The sequence below is a fragment of the Aythya fuligula genome, chromosome 4, assembly GCF_009819795.1.
Source record: "Aythya fuligula isolate bAytFul2 chromosome 4, bAytFul2.pri, whole genome shotgun sequence".
Taxonomy (NCBI): Eukaryota; Metazoa; Chordata; class Aves; order Anseriformes; family Anatidae; genus Aythya; species Aythya fuligula.
This window is the reverse complement of record NC_045562.1, coordinates 66,115,733-66,135,629: the sequence shown is the minus strand read 5'-3', so window position 1 is coordinate 66,135,629 and position 19,897 is coordinate 66,115,733. Positions and strand designations below refer to the sequence as shown.

General features: G+C 36.5%; 1 protein-coding gene across 4 annotated transcripts in view; it reads left to right on the top strand.

Annotated features, from left to right (window-relative positions):
* The window catches only part of ACOX3 (acyl-CoA oxidase 3, pristanoyl), a 34,909-nt gene that overhangs the window by 4,666 nt on the left and 10,346 nt on the right, over positions 1-19,897 (top strand). For all 4 annotated transcript variants that reach the window (XM_032186595.1, XM_032186594.1, XM_032186596.1 and 1 more), the window contains exons 3-13: positions 834-1,067; positions 2,255-2,326; positions 3,483-3,572; positions 4,157-4,300; positions 4,963-5,051; positions 13,783-13,879; positions 14,276-14,458; positions 15,851-15,973; positions 17,551-17,671; positions 18,161-18,280; positions 18,956-19,069. In XM_032186595.1, coding sequence (XP_032042486.1) covers positions 834-1,067; positions 2,255-2,326; positions 3,483-3,572; positions 4,157-4,300; positions 4,963-5,051; positions 13,783-13,879; positions 14,276-14,458; positions 15,851-15,973; positions 17,551-17,671; positions 18,161-18,280; positions 18,956-19,069 — 1,387 coding nt within the window. The remainder of the gene's footprint in view (positions 1-833; positions 1,068-2,254; positions 2,327-3,482; positions 3,573-4,156; positions 4,301-4,962; positions 5,052-13,782; positions 13,880-14,275; positions 14,459-15,850; positions 15,974-17,550; positions 17,672-18,160; positions 18,281-18,955; positions 19,070-19,897) is intronic.

The following is a 19,897-nucleotide window of genomic DNA, read 5'->3' as shown; positions in this document are numbered from 1 at the left end:
CTACAAGAAAGCTGGAGAACTTTCTTACGTATTCTTTAGAGCCTGTGGTTATAGGACAAGGAGTAATGTTTAAAACTAAAAATGGATAGATACAGATTAGATATAAGGAAGACATTTTTCACTATGGAGGTGATGTGGCACTGGAACAGGCTGCTCAGAGAAGCTGTGGATGCCCCATCCCTGGAAGTGCTGAAGGCCAGGCTGGAGCAAACTGGTCTGGTGGGAAGTATCCCTTCCTATGGCCAGGGGGTTGGAAGTAAATGATCTTTAAGGTCATTTCCAGCCCAAACCATTCTATAATTCTGTGGTTTTAATTAAGGGAAAAAAAAAAAATAAATTTTAAAAGATGTGCACATTTACATATTAAATGGAGTACGTTTCTGCTTTCACCTGGGAACAGAACAGTTGTGGTACCCTAATGCCTTTAACGTTACAGCATATTTTTAACTGGATGCTACCCCTGGAGTTCTGCCTTTGTTCTCAGATTGAGAGCCCTTGCTCGTTAGAGTCCTTCCCTCAGCTTCATGGTGAAATATTTAAGTGGCTATAAAAAGCAAGTAACTTTTAACAAACCGTTTTCTTACATTCAGAGTGAATCAGTCTCACACTTGTTACTTCATGACAAAGGAGCTTTTGTAAAATTTAGCTGCATGAACTGTATATATAATGACAGACAATTTTGATATATTTTTAATTCTGGGGGATTTTGCCTTTATAAACTTGAGTCTATCAAACTATTGTAGTTTGAGGCCTAGTATTATCCTAGAAGAACATTAACTTGTTTTATTAATGCTTTTCTGTTAACATTCTCATGTCATTTTTCCACCCTCAAGAACAGAATCTTCTCTGCTCTAGAAAATGATCCTTTCTTCGCACATCGTCCTGGAGAAGATTTGAGCCGTGAGAAGTATCAGGAGCTGACGTTCCTGCGCTGTAAACGACTCTTTGAGTATGACTTTCTTACTCAGCAAGAGATCATAGAGAATCCATTAAAAATATTTAATATGGTTATCTGCATAGGAATGTATGATTGGTCTCCGTGTCTCCAGTATTTCTTGCATTGTGGTGTAAGTACAGGTCAAAAATATATTTGAATTTAAGTGTCTCATAATACCATAAATCTGTTGTTTTCTGTCTGTTGTATTAAAGCAATATTTTTTCCAGTTCATTGTTTTGAAAAATCAAATTCAGTTTATCTGTCTGGAAGAATCACAGAACTGTGGGGTAACATTAGTAGATCTTTGTCATTTAGCCCCATCTCTGTTGGAATCCTGCCTGGAGAGTAAAGGTGAAACAGTATGGGCACAGCTACAGAAAGGTATTTTGATGCTTACAGTTCCACCTTTTGTGTCCTCTTCTGCCTCTTCAATGGCAGCAGTAGCTAAAAGAACTTCTACAGCTCCAGAGACAAGTATCAGAAACTTCCTTGCCTCATCCCCTTGAGTGTTGATTCAAGGCAGAATCCAGAAGGAATTGAAATCAGTGTAGAGATTATCACTGACATCAGTGGCTGGGCTTCTGTTCATCAGGTCCCCCCTAGATGAGTCTCTCAGAAAATACTTCAGAAGGAATACTTAACATAGGTAACTTCCCACTACCTACTGGGAGGTGTTCTGCCCATTGCAGGGAGATTGGAACTAGATGATCTTTAAGGTCCCTTCCACACAAGCCATTCTGTGATTCTATGATAGGTGGTCAAATAATATTTGCTGAATTAGTAAATTATTACTCATTGCAGGGAAGGTCTGGAGTTTTGTTATGTGAACATCTCTTTAGAAAAACCGAAGGTAGATTTAAAAACAATAATCTTACTGGTTCTGAAGCAGCTACCTTCAGTTCCCAATCTATTTGCTGTGAAACAAACTAGAATAGTCTGAAAATTTTGCTTTATTCAAGGAGATATCCACATATAAAAGTGGAAAGTGAGCTCACTACGCATTTCTAAGAGTTTGCATGGAAGGCTTGAAGAGGTTCATACTGTGAAAAGTTGATCCTGTCTTGAAAATATTGCAGCAATGGGCCATTTAGTCTTTGATCTCACTACTCAGTGTTTTCTCTTCAGAGAGTATTCAATCCTCTGCAAAGGGTCCATGACAAGATCAAGTCTTGACTTGCTTCCTTAAGGTATAGTCTAAGTAGTAGTTTACTATGCAACCAACCTTTCCCTTGTCTCTTTAATGGATATCACTATTGCATATATATTTGTGTTTTCTATCATGGGATTACCGATTTCATTCATTATTTGTTTTTACAGGTATTTGCAGGTACAATTTTGAGTGCTTCAAACAGGTTTGCAGACCTACTGGGAAAAGTTTTTAACATGGAGGTAAATTTTTTTGAATAGCTTGTGAGAACTGGGCATTGTCAGAAACATGGCATTACCTGTACCTTTGTATTATTTCTGATCTACTTAGGTACTTCTAAATAGCAAAAAGAAGACCAAGGAGCACATTGAAGCACTGAGCCTTGAATGCTCTCACTGCTAGTTGTCATGCCAGTTCCTGAATCTGTATTAGACTGTCCAAGTTAACATGCAGTCAAAGTTTGCAGACTTCTCCCAAAAAGGCAACATTGATGACACTATGCCAGTTTTGTTATTGCCCAGTGTCTTTTAACAGTATGGTAGCAAATTTTGCACTCTCAAAGACTCCAACATCTACATCATATGCTATGCAACACAAGCCCTTGGCATGATGCTGTAAATATTCCATAGAAATGCTATAAACTGGAAAACAATAATCTCTTAATGCCACAGAAACTCCACAGGTATTCCAAAGGAGACCCAGAACCAAGTGCTCTGTACAGTAAGTCGAGCCTACCTGATACAGAAAGAGCCAATCCTGAACATTTTCTCCTGCTCAGCATTCACTCATTGCCTGACCCTCATTGATTATGCAAGATAAATACTCCTGAGTGCATTCAAACTGAGCATCATGCTTCTTTTGTATCTCTTTATCATTTTTTATCTTGTTTCTTTGTCAACCATTCACCTTCCTTGCTTATTAAATCTTCTGAAATTGTTTATGTCTCAGCAGTAGACAGACAGCAATATACTCCTACATTTTTTGTTTTCACTTGCTTTTCAAAGGTTTGGTAACTACGAGTGCATACCACAGGCCAAACCAGCCTAGGTAAAAGGGTGCAATATGTACATTTCAGTGTGACCTCAAACAGCTGGTGTTCCCAAATACTGATGGAGAATCAAGTGTATGCATATATTCATATGATTCACCCATTTTCATCGCAAAAGAGTTCTCTCAGCCCAGACAGTTGAAAACTATCAGTCAGTGGATGTAACAATCTGTACCTGTCTGAATAAATCAGCCATCAGCAAAGGAAAAAAATCTTTTACCCTACTGCAGGTAGATTTTGTAATTGCAAGTCACTTTTCAAGAGCTAAATTAGTAATCGTTTTCATGTCTTATGGTTTTAATTACTCTAATAAACTAGTCTTGAATTGTGCCTTATATCTCTTTGTTTAGATTTTTGGATGTTTTGCTCTGACTGAACTCAGCCATGGAACTAATACCAAAGGCATACGGACCACTGCCACATTTGATCGTAGCACTCAGGTTACTCTTTAATGCACAGGAATAATACTTAACACTGTTAATCTAAGGTTAGACTTCTTCAGAAAACACAGTACTTGTAATCTAAAAATCTGAATGTTGAAGCTATGTCTGCATTTTGTGATACGTGTATTCTAGAGAGTAGATCCTACTCGTGGTCCCTTAGTTGTCCGAACTGGAAAATGTGCTTTCACACTGTTAGCCAGCATTCCTTTCCATAGAAAACTGCACAAGAAGGAGGTGGTCCCTGCAGAAGTTTCAGCCCACAGTGGACTCAGCTCACCTTAACCCAAGATCTAGGAAATGCTTCAAAGTCCATCACTTCGCTTTACTTTTTTAACTGCTTCAATGAACAATTTAAAGGCTGAAATTTAGGCCTTGCAGTCAAGTCATGAACTTTTTCTCCTTTAAAGGTTTCCTCCCCACATGAGTTCTCTCCGAAGTTGAACACTGTAAGAGACATTTTAACTGTTGAAGCACAGTACAGGATGAAATACTGGCAGCTAAAGGATGCTTTCAAAACATGATCTTGTCCATGAATAGCTTTTATCATTTTAATCATTTTGTTCCTTTTTTGCTGGCTGCAGGAATTTATCATCAATACACCTGATTTTGAAGCTGCAAAGTTCTGGGTTGGTAATATGGGGAAACACGCCACCCATGCAGTTGTGTATGCCCAACTGTATACTCCTGATGGACAATGCCAAGGATTACATTCCTTTATTGTACAGGTAGGATAAGAATATTGCTAATCTGTTGTCTTTCTGTGTGGGTGAGGGGTATTAAATTAAAGATCTTCTGTTAATACTGTTTCTTACGGCTGACCAGAACTTTAATGAATGCCTTCAATATTAATAGCAATTGTGAACAGTGCACCATTTTAAAATGTTCACTGTGTTTTTGTGCTGGTTGTTCAGCCAATTTTATGTCAGTTTTCTGCAACTGGAAAATGCAGAAGAGGTAAGAAGCCTGAAGATTATCACACTGCCTATACAGTTAGAAATAACCTATGCTGTATGAAGTCCTGAAAGTCTTGGACAAGGCTTAAGGTCAGGGAATATCTCGAAGATGATTGTTCAATTGAAGTTAGGTTGATTCCTGCTCTCTGCGTGCACCTGAAGGAGGTTTCAATGTTAGTTTGGTCCGTGTTAAGGCTTATTTAACGAAGTATTGTTATTAGCTTAAGTAATTTTCATTATGGTACCTATGTCCTGAATGAATGGATATGTAAGTATGAGTTATATCTAGGATTATGTGCCTGGAAAATCAGAGAGCTTTCTTTAGTATTAATGACAGAATACAAATATGGGAATATTTTCACTGTTTGAAGAGTTCAACCAAGAACTTTAATTGTCCCACAACTGAACTAATGTTTCCTTCCTCTTCTATGCAGATTCGAGATACAAAAACTCTCCTACCTATGCCAGGTGTGATGGTAGGTGACATAGGAAAGAAACTTGGGCAGAATGGTTTAGATAATGGGTAAGTCTATCTGTTTGAACGAGGAAACATTCTACATTATATCATGCATAGTGGTGCAAAATCCTGAAATCCTGTGTCAATTCTGCCTGTCCTTCTGAGATGGTGAAAGGGCTGAGGTAGCTAGTAGCTTTAATATGTTGCTATTTAAAATAAAATGAAATATCAATTTTGAAGAATCCTGAATTTCATTATTTTCTATTCCTGGAACTTTCAGTCTTTCTGTTCCACTCACTTTTTAGAGTACGAAGTGCCACTGATAACTCTGTGGATGTTACCGAGTGATTTTATAGTCAGACTCTGCAACAGTAATACTGAAAAAAGAAAAAAAAAAAAAAAAAAGTTACTAGCTAAAGCATGTTAGTCTATAAATCCACATGGGTGTAAGCTCTCATTTTTTTTGCACATTAATTTCCAGCCCAAAGCAGGGCTAGTAGAGGACCACAGACAAGGCTTATTGTTAGTAAAGACATAAGATTACTGTGACCAAGTAGGTCTGGATCTCTGACACAAGTCAGAGACTCATTACCTGTCTTGTTTAAGCCATGAGGTTCCTGGACTAACCCTGTCCAGTTCAGATGAGGAGGTTAGTTACTTCTTCTGTATTCTATGTGTACAGTTGAAATAAAGAAGTTCCTGGACTTCATTTCTCAGTCATGGCATTGAGTGGCCATGTTGAGTCTCTGCTGACCAAAGGAATCTGATAGATTTGTGCATAGAAACAGAAAATATTTAAAATTGTTTTTTAAACCCCTACATTATTTTTACAGCTCTGTTTAAAGACAAGAAATCTGAAATAATAAAGGGGGTGTTAGTGGGTGTCACTTCTTTAAGCTTGCAATTTACTTTTTTTCTGTTGATTCAGTTTGTTGTTCAGTTGTTGACCTACATAGTGTGTCATTGCAGTGTGCCATTGCCATCTGCAAAAAGCAGATATCTTAAGGTATCCTTCTTTGCAATGTAATGGTTTTGACTGGCTTTCCAGCAGGTCATAGGTGTTCTGTAGTTTTTGTCTTTACCAAAAGACAAAAACTCTTGTCTTTTGACTTTAACCTCCTAATACCCCAAATAACCTGTAGTGTCAATAGTGGCTCTGACTGTGTATGTACATAATTCTTATTGATGCTCTGTAGTGTAAAGACACAGATGAAAGAAGAAAAAAAAGCATACAGCAAATGAAGTTTTATAGAGGATGGTTGTGAGAAGAGGCCTGGACAAGAATTTAGGGAGGTTTAGTTGGGATTTGCCTGCATCTGCATTACAAACTTGTAGCCACCAGATGGCACAGCAACATGGGTTTGAGTATTCCGAATGTAATCCAGCTTCATATTTCAGTAGAAATAGTCAAATTCTGCTGCTCATTCTTAATTTGCAGCATTGTTTTAAGCACAACATGAGGATGGAAAAGAAAAAAATGAAAATTTGTCATATAATCTGTATGTATGTTCATCTAATAAAGTATTAGATCCCATTATGCTGTTATTAAAAGCATTAGCCTCTACCTCATACTTTGCCAGTTTCTTGAATGTACATATGAATTCTGGTTCTACTACCATTGACACTTAAGTAAATCAGATATATTTCCATAGAGTAATACTTAGGATAAATGGTCAGAGTGAAGATCGGAGTACAGGGAAACTGATAGAGATGTCAGATTTTGTTCCTGTACTCAAAGTTTATGATATGCCTTTTCAACATGGGTATACAGATTTAAACTCATGAGCATATTTGTAGGCCATGGAGAAAAAAATCTAGTTTGCTTGGACATTGTAATTGATTTATGCTATGTAAGAGAACAGAGAAGGTGATTGTAACAGTCCCTTTTGGTTTTAGAAGATTAATCTCCTCTGTCATTTGGCTGAAGTTTGACTGATACATTCTAATACAAAGTGTAATGTTTTCAGTAAGAGTTGCAGAAATAATGTGGGAATTTTTGTGGTGTGAATTCAACTGACTAACCTGCTCCTTCAGAGTCTGTCTTTCCAAATAATTCTCATAACTTCTTAACTAGAATGTCATTTAACTAGAATAACATTTAAAAAAAATCACTTCAAAGTATTTTAAATTATCTTCCTTTCTTTTTGTCATTCACAAAATTCGGTGTAATAAATACATACGTGATTAAAGATAGAAATACATTTTTTCTTACGTTAAATTTAGACTCCAAAAAATAAATCGGGCTGCCACTAGGGGATGCAAGTGCTTCAGTCTTTATTTTTATAATACAAAAATGTCCACCTGTTGCTAGTAGTCTAGCACTCTGTGAAATATGCTGTTCACTGTGGTCCCAAAATCGAAATATCAGGGGAAAAAAAACAAGCACTAAAAAAAAAACAGAAGTGTAGTTAGGATCCAGGGGCTTTTCAGTAACATGTATGGCAGGTACAGAAGTTGAGAAACATAAAACAAGAGCTTAATTGCTGATGGCCATTTCTGTTTTTCCCCTTTGTCTTGGTTTTGTTTTGTTTTGTTTTTTGTCTACTCTGGGTAATGTAACATTACCAAACCTTCCCATTATGCAGCGCACCTCAGTAAATGATTGCCACCAAATCAGTAGTGAAACAATTTCATATCCTGTTGTAACTAAGAGTGAACTGCTGCTTTTCCAGTTCAGAAAAAGAAAACATGCCCACCTGAATTTATGTTGGAAAGAGTTTGAAAATTAGTTTTAATTGTGTTTCTTAAATAGTGCTGAACATGCCTGTCTTTATAAAACGTGCTCGGAGTTCATTCAGCTGTATCTACTGGTAGTGTGGATACGGTCTGTTGAGCAGACAAAACCTACGATAAGGGAAGAACTAGTGAAATTAAGCTATCAACAATACAGCAGACCACTGCCAAAGAGAAAGCTGTTTATTTGAACTGAATTGTTTGTAGGGGAAAAAAGGGTCTTCTGGGTGAACAGGAATTGTTAGTGGTATCTAATTTAATGATGGACTTCAGAAAACCGAAGGGTTTTTACTAGCAGTTTTAACAACCTTTCATATACAGTTAGCATGTGATCTCTGCACATACAACCTGCTGTGACATTCAATGTGTTCTGTAACAACAAAGCTAGATTCAGAGTTCTGAATGCTGAAAACTAAACACAAAACCCAATAGGAATGGGTAAAGGGAATTTGTTGGACAGAAAAGCAGTAAGTCCTGTAAAAGAAGCCCTCCTGGAAAGAAACTGAGGGTTCTGAAAGCCCTCACTGCAATTCCTTGCATGCTAGAGATATCATACATCATACAAATTCAAGTCCTTTTTATTATGTCATTTAAATGTTTAGCTAATTTATTTATTGGTAGCTGTAGCAGTAGCAGAATGTTAATGAATTACTGGCAGTGAAACTGAAATACTAACAAACACACAATAAATTAAGATTCTGCTACTGCTGATGTGAAGTGTAGACCAAATGAAAGCCTAGTCCTTCAAAGGATTTTTGTCTCCCAGAATTTATGCCTTTAAATCTTAGATTTCCCAATGTTTGCAGTTATTTCACTTGGAAGGTTGGAGCTGAAGTTCATTTTGGAGCCTAAGTAGTCTCTTGGAGCTTCATTTTACAATCCAGAGCAGTAGTTGCTGAAGATAAGTTGCACACTATGGTCCTTTGGTTGGTTGTTTCTACTCCCACACTGCCTTTTTCATTGTGCTGGGACAAACATTTGTGCTGTGCAGTGGACTCAGCTAGGGAACAGGAACTGTCTGAAAACTAATCTCACCAAAAAAAAAAAAAAAAAAAAAAGTCTATTTTCAAGCAGATGATTTGTCAGGTCTGGTTCACTGCAAGGCCACAGTAGAGGCTGTTCCGGTACAGGGAAAGTGACAGTATAGGGATGTAAATAAGAAAGCAAGCATAGAGATCAGTTGTGCTTCTCTAGAAATAACAAGCTCATGCCTGTTTGAGGTTTTTATTGTCCTTGAGCCACTGACCAGAGCCACAAACAAGTGTCTGAAGAGAACAGATGAAGCAGCTATAAAATACAAATAATAGTTAAAATACCTGTACGTGAACTTAAGTTACCTGAATACACTACCGTCAGTCCTTGTGAGGAATATTTTGTAAGACATGTCTTGTATATTTGCAATTTAAGTCAAAACAGTGATTTTGCAGTGGTTTCACTGATATTTCCCTGTTTCACTCTCTCCACTTAGTTTCTACAGTCAAGGTGAGATGTATGGATACATATAATGCTGCATACATGGCTAAGATGTGGTCACATCGCTAAAGAGCTAAATGCATTATCCCCTTCTCATTTTTATCACTTGCAAGTACGCAACAACAGCGTAGCCACAGCTAGTTTAGCCACGATAGCCAATAAGACATATTGTGATGCCTGTCATAATGACAGGCACTGATGGTATTAACGGGGAAAGGCAGATTCAGATCTGATCACAAAGTTGTTTTATCACCTGCAGAAACTGGGCCTCACATCTGTAGTGTATTTCAGACAGCCTTTTTTTTCTTTTTCCTTAGCAGAGCTTTGTCTGCTCTTGACTTTTGCAGGGGTCTAACCATCCGGAACTCCTTGAACTCCTTGCCTGACTGGCACTTAACTTAGAAGAACTGTAGGGTGACTGGATTTTTGTGTCTCCATGGAGTCCATTAAGATAGGATTAGGAGGCCTCTGTTGTTTTACTACTGTTGTTGAGTGTTTCTTCTACAGACCTGCATTCTTAGATTAGTTTTGTTCTTAGAAACTGGAGCTAAAATACCGCGTTTCAGTTTTCCCCAGCCTCACTGTAACTCTTCTCAACTTTAACCTTTCTGTGAGTTTCAGTCTGGAATATGCGGCTGTTTTCTTTCTCTTCCACAAGTTTTTCACCAAACCTCTTAAATGTTATTCTTCCGAAGGTTTACTGTGTCTCATAAACAGCCGTGAGATCACTTGACTTGCAGTTTTTCAATACCATTCACCTGCTTTCTGTTTCTGGCTAAAAGGATTGACAGAACTGTCACTGCACCATCTCTAACAGAGTCAGTAATAAAAGCTGGCAGGACAGGCATTTTTGTGGGTCTGAAATTCACTAAAGCATATTTGAGCTATTTGTACCATAGGTAACAGCTTATTAATTTAGTACTGGCAAAAGGAGCTCGTGGCTTTTCCAGCTGCTCTTTTTTTTTTTTTTTTTTTTTTTAATCAGCATTACTGCACACCAGATGAATTACTTTTGCATGATTTAAAGTCAGTAAGATTAACTTTACTTGAAATGTTCCCTAAACCACCGGCCAAAGAACCCAAACAAAAATGTTACTATTGGAATAGTGCTTCACTCAGCTCAGCTAATCTTGGTAGAAGAAATGTATGAAATACAGTTGTCTTACCTGTGTACTAGATTCTGTAAAATTCCACATTTCTTTAGAGCTCTGTGAAACATATTTAAAGTGGCAGCTATCTGTCTCTTTTGCAGAGAGGTCTTAATCTCAGACACACTAATTGCTGTGCAGAAGAGTCCCTAATTAGGGTAGCTTTCAAACCTATGGTCTTGTCATCACCATGTGAAACACAGACATTTTCCAAACTTGCTGGTACTTGATATCCCCATGGCTGTATATACAGTTCCATTATTGTAAGATATTTCTACTTCTCTTCAATTATTTGAGGAGATTTTCTCCTAAATGCGTTGACAGATGTGGTCCATGTCTATTCACTGTGCTTCCTAGGCTAATAACCATTAGAAATGTGATCGTTGACTTCATTAAAGCTTACTATTTATTTTTAATACGTTCCGATATCAAGTTCAAATTGGCCAGCATGTCTAATAATTTCAAATAGCAAAATTCTTGGAGAGGGAGCATAACAGCAGTTGGCAGTCATTTCATAACGTCGACTAACTCCCAGATCCTATAAGGTTCTGCTTTTATTTTCAACATTGGTGCTTATAGGCAATATATCATATTTCTTAATGCACGGGAGCTTTCTGTGGGTTTTTTAATTGCTAATTCTATCTCTCTCCTTGGCTTCCTAAAGTTTTTGCCATTTTACATGCCTCTATTTTGATAGCAGCTTACAGAAAAAGAAGGAAATAAAGTATCTTTAATGGCCAATATCAAGGAAAGAAATCCGAACTTCTAAAACCTGTCTCAGTGTGCATTATTTGAATCAATTTTCAAAATAAAAAAATAGGTTGTTACATAATGAGTAGAAATTTAGTATTCTTGTTCACTAGCTATGAAGAATAGTGATTATAAGAAGGTATACTTTTTTAATCAAAATAATTCTAGGTAACACTTTATAACGTGCAGACCTACCTACCTTACACTTATGGCTGACAGGTTATAACAAAACTTTCTACAAGGTTTTCTCTTTCCATAAAGACTTATTCTACGTTTAGGTTTTTAGGTTTATATTACAGTTGAAGAAATGGAGTTAAACTGTTCAGGTTATTTTGCTAGCTGTTTTGTTTGACACACAATGTGTTCAATGTAAGTAAACTTGCATTTCCTAAAAACAGGTTATTATTATATGGAAGATGTGTATGTTAGTAGATACAGAGCTTCAAGCACACATCAATATAATGACTTTCTACAATTGCACAGCATTGTTGAATGAATTGAACTAATCACTACAGTGTAAAACTCTAAAAGACAATTAGTCATCTTCATCATTAATGCTACTATGAATCTTGCCATCATCATACACAGGTCTAAACCTACTCCAGATGTATATTTGCAAATAGAAGTCCCAAGAGTTGGAGCCTTTTGAAATTTCTTTGTATCATGTCTTTGTTAAGTCAACTTTTCCTCTAACCTGGCTCACGAGTCCAGTTTTTATCACCATTCAGTAGCTTTTCTAAATGATGTTTCATTGCATTCTTCCATGCATCTTTTCCTGCTTGGGAGGGATTCTTTAGAAAAATCTACAAGGCTTCCTTTCATCACTCAAATTCTTCCTTAAAGTTTTCATTTGTTCTAATGGCATGTAAGAAATGGTTATGATTAAGAAATGATTAGCTACTGTGACTGGCTGATACATCAAGCAAGTATTCTGTAGCAGATAGTGTCTGCCTCACAGTTTGAACTATATACGTAGTTTCTTGCTGTGCGCTTTGGTTGTAAGGTCAAAGGAGAAGGCACCTCCTAGTTCTGTGGATGTACAGCTCGCTAAGCAGAGTGCTAAACTAGGGATCTAATCCTTGCTACACACACTGTCTTGTAATTAAAGTAATAATTTTTAAAAAGTTCAAATTCTATCTAGTGTGCATGCTATTGCTTAAAAATAGTAGAGTTGCTATACTTTCTTAGATGTGATTAATTTTATTTGGTGTACAGGGAGCAGGGAACACGAATTTAGCCAAAATATCTTTTTGGAATTAGATTTTTTTATTTTCAGTGATAAGAAGAAATATTAACAAAGATGTATATGAGATCTTTGGAAATTCTGAATTTGGTTCTATTATGTAGTGTTGTCTCACTGAAACTCGCACTTAATAAAGCACATGTATAAGGCCAGTAAGCAGCTGGTTCTTGGTTAGGATAGCCTGCTTTTCTCTGTGGCTAAGTTTGAAAATAGCCTGTATCTCTAAGGCTGAATAAATTCAGTATGCAGATATGTTTCCTTGGAAACAACTCGTAATTTTAAAGCACATGCAGCAATGCAGCCCTTATGTAATTTATTAACGTGAAAGACCTGGCTCTCAGGGGCCTTATTAAGTAGATCAGCCTGTATTGGCAGGCAGAAGGAATTTGCTTTGATTACAAATGCAGCTTTTCAAGTGCTATTAGATACTGAGATATTTGTGAGTGGAGCAGATATTACCCCTATCGAGCCAAGTTGTACTGCCCATTTTGGTGAAACAGTTCATACACTTTCTTCCTGAAGAATATGAATATTTAGGACAGTCTGCCTATTCTAACAGCTTCCTTCTTTATTGCTGCTAGGATGCCACAATTTAGAAAAGACAATGTCACTCATCCCTTCTTAAGATGACACATTCCAGGGAATAGAAGTCCTAGTCTGAGTTCAAGCAAAGGAAGGTTCTCCTTTCTGTTCCTTCTTAGTGCACTAATTCAGCTGTGTACTCATTTGTATTACAGAAACATGGAAGACCCTCACGGATCTGTATTGTAGACTCACACAAATAGCTTCCCCCTTTTCGAAAGCACTACCTTCTCTAGACTGCAATGAGCAACCCCTCAGTAAGCCAATAAGACATTTGGTTCAGCAGAATTAACAGTGTCAAGGAATTCTTTGGAGTCAGAATGGCCCAGCCTGGTTTTAGCAGCAGAGAGAGTTGAATTTTTCATCTTCCCAAGCTTTTTGATAACTGAGTCACCAAGCTAACTCACTTTCCTAAGTTCATGCAGACTGAGACGTTTATACTCTGTCGCTGAAAGCGTCTATCACACAGACTCTGTATAAGGTCTCTGATAAGTAACTACCCAGAAGACTGTCCCTGTCCTCAAAGAGAATAAATTGCTCTTCCTTCTGTTTGGTTGTTTTGTGTTTTGTTTTGTTTTTTGTTTTTTTTTAAAAACTTATTTTCTTATGGAGTTGCTCAAAGGGTCCCTTGAGGGTTTGTTTTTTAACCATCACCTTAATTTTTAAAAAACAAATTGAAGAGTGACAGCAAATAATTTCCCATATTGAATTTCCTCTACTGGCCTGAGTATGAATACATACTATCCAAAAATTACCTACCTGTCTTGATGGGTTTACTGATATGCATGCTGTGACCTTTTTCTGAAATGTAGACACCCTAAACTATGTCAAGATAGATTTTACATTACTTGTGTGTTTGTTTGACTAGGTTTGCCATGTTTCACAATGTCAGGATACCTAAAGAAAACATCCTGAATATAGCTGGAGACGTCACAGCTGAGGGGAAATACTCCAGTTCTTTCAAGGTATGAATCAAAGTTTTGTTTCATTAATATGTAAATATACAAAGCCACAAGTAGGTTATGAGATAAAGCATGAGCATCATATGTTGGTAAGCACTAGTACCTAAATGATTGTTGACACAGTGTCGCATGAATGCTGATTTTCTAATTGTCTTTCAGTGATGTCTAAATTCACCTTATTGATTTTACTGACTTCTTGCTTTTTGAGGTACCACAGCAGTCCCAAAGTAGTTTAAAGAAACTGCTTTGGATCTTTTCCAAACACCTTAACTGACTGTGTCAGTAAATAAAATTGTCCAGCCCTCTGGGCTTCTGATCATGCTCCAGAGTTGTATTTTTATGGGGTAGGCAAATGAAATGTTAGCTCCTCCATTTACTCTGTGCCGTTTATCCATTTAGGATGTTAAAGAGCGTTTTAGCGCATCTCTTGGATCTTTGTCCATCGGCAGAATTCTGATCACAGCAGTTTCTGCAACCAATTTAAAGCTTGCCTTATCAATAGCCATTCGCTTCTCAGCAACTCGCCATCAGTTTGGACCAACTGATGAAGAGGAAATACCTGTTCTTGAATACCAAACACAGGTAAAAAACTTCAGACTTTGCATCTATAGACTTTTATGTAATGACACTCAGATTCAAAGCTACTGCAAATCAAAATAGTGACACCGAAGTTAATGAAATTAAAATTGTCTTTTTCATCTGAAGTGTAGATGCAGTGTAGCTTTGGGTGTTCATTGCAGCTTAAGACTTCTTACCCATTCTCTTGGCATGATCAGACTTTTGAGATAAGTTCTTGGACAAGCAAAAGAAAAAAAATATTTATGTCTCTCCGAAGTACCTAGAACCATATGTCTTCTAAAATAGTAACCTTTTCAGAGAAAGGCTGTCTTCTATGTGCACAAAAAAGTACTGATGAAGAAACTAGCATTAAAAAATGTCAGTGCATCTTTTGCTACTATCTTCATTTTCTCTTTTTTAGACCTTAGTATTTAAAAGTACACAAATCAATGACAATCATTGTAGTGAACATCCAGCCAGCACTGATTTTAAGACGAATACAGCCAACCTTTTTTTCCACAGAATATGCAAATGAAAAACACTTTTTGGTCTGAAAAAGGTAAAATGGGTAGTAATGGTAAACTAGAAAAGAGTGAGAAAACTCAGATCAGCTGGATGAGAAAGGTTGTTAGGTAAGAAGTGCTAGAATAACCAACCCACCCATTCTGTCCTTGCAAAGTAGGTGCCTTTTTTCCAGGCTTGCAACTTTTTAAGTTTTCATGCATTTCAACAAACTCTAGCAAAAGCTGCCTTCTTTCCACCTCATCTAAATAAACCTGGTTTTACTTCCCACTACTTTGTGAACCTCTATTTTGCTCGACTTCAGCTTATTCTGTAGGTTTTGCTTCCTGAACCTTTATTCCCTTTTTTCTCTACTACAAAAGCTTCTTTAAGCAGTTTCCCTTCTCCTTCATGGGCTTCCATCTGATTTGCATATAAAGATGCTTTTTTTTCTTCTTTCCAGCCCTGTTTTTTTCTATTTTTTCCTCACAAAGTGCAAAGAGCACTACTAACTTAGGTTCTTTAATGAACAAGCAAGTGAAATAGTTATACCCTCTGCCATGGTGGTGGACCACGGTATGCCAGGCATTGTGTAAACACAGAGCAAAAAATGTCGTTGGTCCCCAAAGCTGCAGTGAACTTCTGCACTGGGTTAACAGGATGTAGGATGTTGATCACAAATTCACAAAATCCATGGACTGGAATAATATAAATGACTTATTCACAGAATAGTTATATTTAATTATGTTTATAAATTATTATTGCTAAGTTCTCTTCACCATAACTTCACACACATCTCCAGTTTAAAAAAGGTAAAAAGGAATGTTGTTTCCCAAATGATATTTTTTATATATATAATTACAAAGTATATATGTTTATCAGTTTGCAATCAAATCTATTTAATTTTTATTCTAGCAATGGCGTCTTCTTCCTTATTTGGCTGCTGCATATGTCTTAGATTATTTCTCCAAATCACTGTTTGAGAACTTCGTTGAATTTTTTGCAGGCTTATTGACAAAGCAAAGGAGTCAGAGGCAGGTGAGATATCTACACATTTCCTCTTAGCTGTGTTCTTACTTCAACAAACTGGAATTTGTTAAGTGAAGGACCTACTTAGAAGTAGGCTGTCTTATGATCAAGAATGATAGAGCAATGTCTCAGAAATATGGATGAATAAGGAAAAGCCCCCAGATGAGTTTTAATGGAGTGGTTAAAGTTTTATTGGTTTCACTGGGATTTAAGACTATGTCCCCTTGCAAATTGTTTATCATAAGTATATGATGATGTAAATTCAGTTTATGACCGTTATAAAAATGATATTGCAGGGGGCATATATCAAGCACTTTCCAAAATGGTACTATTCGTAATTACTGCACAAACCATGCAAGTTTCATACTCATATGAAACCATGATTGCATCAACCATGCAATCATACTCATGCATTAGGAAATATGCTTTTGGAGAAAAACGTTAATATTTTTGAGTTTTAATGCTGAATTTCTCAACTACTCATAGACAATCAGAAGTTACCCCTTTATAAAGTAGTTTGATCTATCAATCAGTCTCTGCACGGACTGATTCTCAGCCAAAGTAAGTGCAGTATGTTTTTTTATAGCATATAAATTATATATATATATATATGTGTGTGTGTGTGTGTGTGTATTTAAATCTTGACATTTTTTACTGTAAGGTCCTACACAGTGGCTACACATTGCTCAGATCTCACTTAAACATTCATTTTTTTTTCCAGCTAAAATAAAGCCTGTGATAGATTTCTGTACTAGTGTCTGGGTATTGTAATTTATCCTCTTTGCACAAACCACAGAAGAGTCTGATTGATTATTTGATCTGTTATTTTATCTCTAGAGGTCTCCAGTGCAGTCACTAATCCTAGATAAAACTCAGATTGTAACAAAAAAATCTGCCTGTTGACAGTGTTAAGAATGTAATCCTTATGAACTTCTTTTGTAGTATGGGAGATCTGAAGGAAAAAAAAGAGAAAAGAAAAAAATGTTATTTGCTTTCAAACAATTTTGGTGGTATTAACCCAACACCTCTAGAAAATCTATGTAGTATGAAGGTTCCAAGCACACTTTCAAAGGAAGGCCAACAACATTAGTGTCAATGCAGTAAAAAGCAGTAAATAATATAAATATCCCTTTTCTGACTCAGGAGAGAGGGATTGCTTATGTCAAAGAGGAGAAAGAAGCTTTCTCTGGATGTACCACCTTCAATAACCTTCCTCCATCTTTGGGAGGAATAGATCGGCAGTCAGTGAGCTATCCTGTGCAATGCCATTTCATCTGGCACAACTGAGCCATGTATCTATTACCTGGCACAAAATTTTCCAGTTCCATGTAAGAATGCTAGTATCTAGCAAGTTTTTTATGGCAGTTTTTTTTTTTCCTTTTTTTTGGGGGGGGAGGGGTTTCAAAAAAAAAAAAAAAAAAAAGATTCTGCGCTTACATAGATCTCAGAAATTTGTATGTATGTATTTCAGGTTATTCTTTTTCTTTTTTTCTTCTTTAAAAGAAGTACACTGAGCTGTGGCTTTTATTGGTCAGAAGCCTACTTTGCGTGAAAATTATTACTAACTTGTAGCTTGTTTTTACAAGGCTGATTTGGGACGTGAGATTCATGCCTTATGTGCTGCCAGCAAACCACTGTCTTCTTGGACTGCTCAGCAGGCAGCCCAGGAGTGTCGAGAAGCTTGTGGAGGGCATGGTTACCTTGCAAGTAAGTCACAAACTATTGCATGCACTAATAAGAAATAAAATGATTATGTTCACTTGTATTTTGACTGTTACATCATGGTATCCGAATTTTAGGAAGGTATCCGAATTTTAGAAAGGGATTTTTCCTCACATCCATATTTTAAAATTTTATTCCTAATACCACATTAAAAGAACTAAACCTGTGCAGTATCTGCAGCAGCACTTGGACAAAATAAGACTTTCTTTTTCAGTCTCAATTCCAGAAGTAAAGATGCAGATTTTATAGAGGAAAGTTCTTCTTCTAAGTTGAATGCCACACTTCTCTAAAGTCTTCACAGTATACATTTTCACAAGCTAACAAGTGAACTTTCAAGCTCACATGTTTGTAAGAATACCCATATATACAGGAACGGACAACTCTTACATTTTGTTACAGTATAATTATTTAATCCGTTTTAGCTTCCTTTTGGTGCATTGCAATATATTAACGTGTTCACTTGATCTCTATAAGTGAATCGTCTGGGTGAAATCCGAAATGACAATGATCCAAACTGCACATATGAGGGAGATAACAATGTCCTGCTTCAGCAAACCAGCAACTACTTAATGAGCTGGATGAATTGCATAAGAGGTAAGTTTTTTTATTGTGGCATCATGTGTTGGACCCAGCAGTGAGTAGGTAATGGAATTAGGAGGTAATTTCATACTGAAAGCAACTGATAGTCATTTAATTATTTTGTAGAGCATAAATAATGTGATACAGACTCCATCATATGATACATTCACAAATACACAGATACTTGCTGCAAGAAATATACTTTTTCCTGTGTCTTGCAGTAGCTAACTAGATGTTTTGCCATTCTTAATCATGTTATGCAGTATTTTACTCCATGTGAAGTGCAGGTTAGTTCAATGGAACTACTCCTAAAATCACTGTAAGTCTGCATATGCTCTGTTCATTATACTTAAAACAGTTCATACCACCTAACTTGGTTGCAGTCTTCATCGGTACATGTTGTAGTTCTTCAGATCGATGATTTTGTTTCAGTTTTCTAGCAGTAATTTTCACCAGCTGGAAAACACAGCAATAGGAGTTGAATCTTATGGGACTTATACACAGTGATGTAATTTTTTTCAGTACTTGTCAGCCATCTCATTTGGCTGGACTAGGCCATAATAAAATAAATATTATGTCCTAATTGCATCTGGCCTTTCAAGGGTATGCATGGCTTTGTAATAGGTTTTTAGTTCCAAAGAGTCTAATTTATTTTCTCATAAATCAGTTTTATTGTCTTTGGTATTTCAGATAAAGTTCCTTTCGAATCCCCTCTTGGAACAATAAACTTTTTGCAAGACTACCATCACATCCTTGGCAGGAAATTCACTGCCGTTAGTGTTGAAGATTGCATGGACTCCTCAGGTAGCCTTTTGTTGTTGTTAAATTCTAAACTCTAGAATCTTAAATTCTTTCCAGATCTAGAGATTGGAGATTCACTTTCTGCTATTTATTACATATTTTTCTACATTGCTATATGCTGACTTTCTTTGTATTAAATGCATTTCAGTTTTCATTTCAAAATAATGCTTTTTTATCCCCAGCCTCAATTTTAGAATCAAAGATAGCATCAGCTGTTTTTCTTCCATTTTTGTTCTTCTAAAATATAATTTCTAATCTATTTTTTTTGCCACTACATGATTGTTTTCAAGTGAAACTGTTGTGAGGGACATTGATCGTTACTACCTTGGAATTTTAAAATTTCTTATTTTAGGAAAGCATACACATGATTTAGAAATGTGTTGGGAAGGTCTTTAAGTGTGTGCACTCTTGACAATTGCTTCTGGTTGCATGGAGAAAAAAGAGTAACGGTGAAAGAAAACTCCCTACAATTTTACTGGCTTACTGTACTATAATCGAGTATGACATGACATGCTGTTCCCACTTCTGTATCACTGTGAGCCTAGATTGGCCCTTAGAGGCAAAAATTAACAGAGAAATGAAGAGATAATGAGATAGTGACAAGGAAATGAGCAAAAGTGGATTTGTGAAACTGAGAACATACTAGATGAAGAAACTCCAGTCTTAATGCATAAGGGACAATAATATTGATTCTGAATGCAATAACCATTTCAGTGCTCAAATAATTGCAAAAAAACCTCCGCTTTAGATAGGGATGCAAAGTAGTAATATGATACCATAATAGATTTGGGGAAAATATGAAGAAACTCAAAATATAAAGGCTTATAAGGA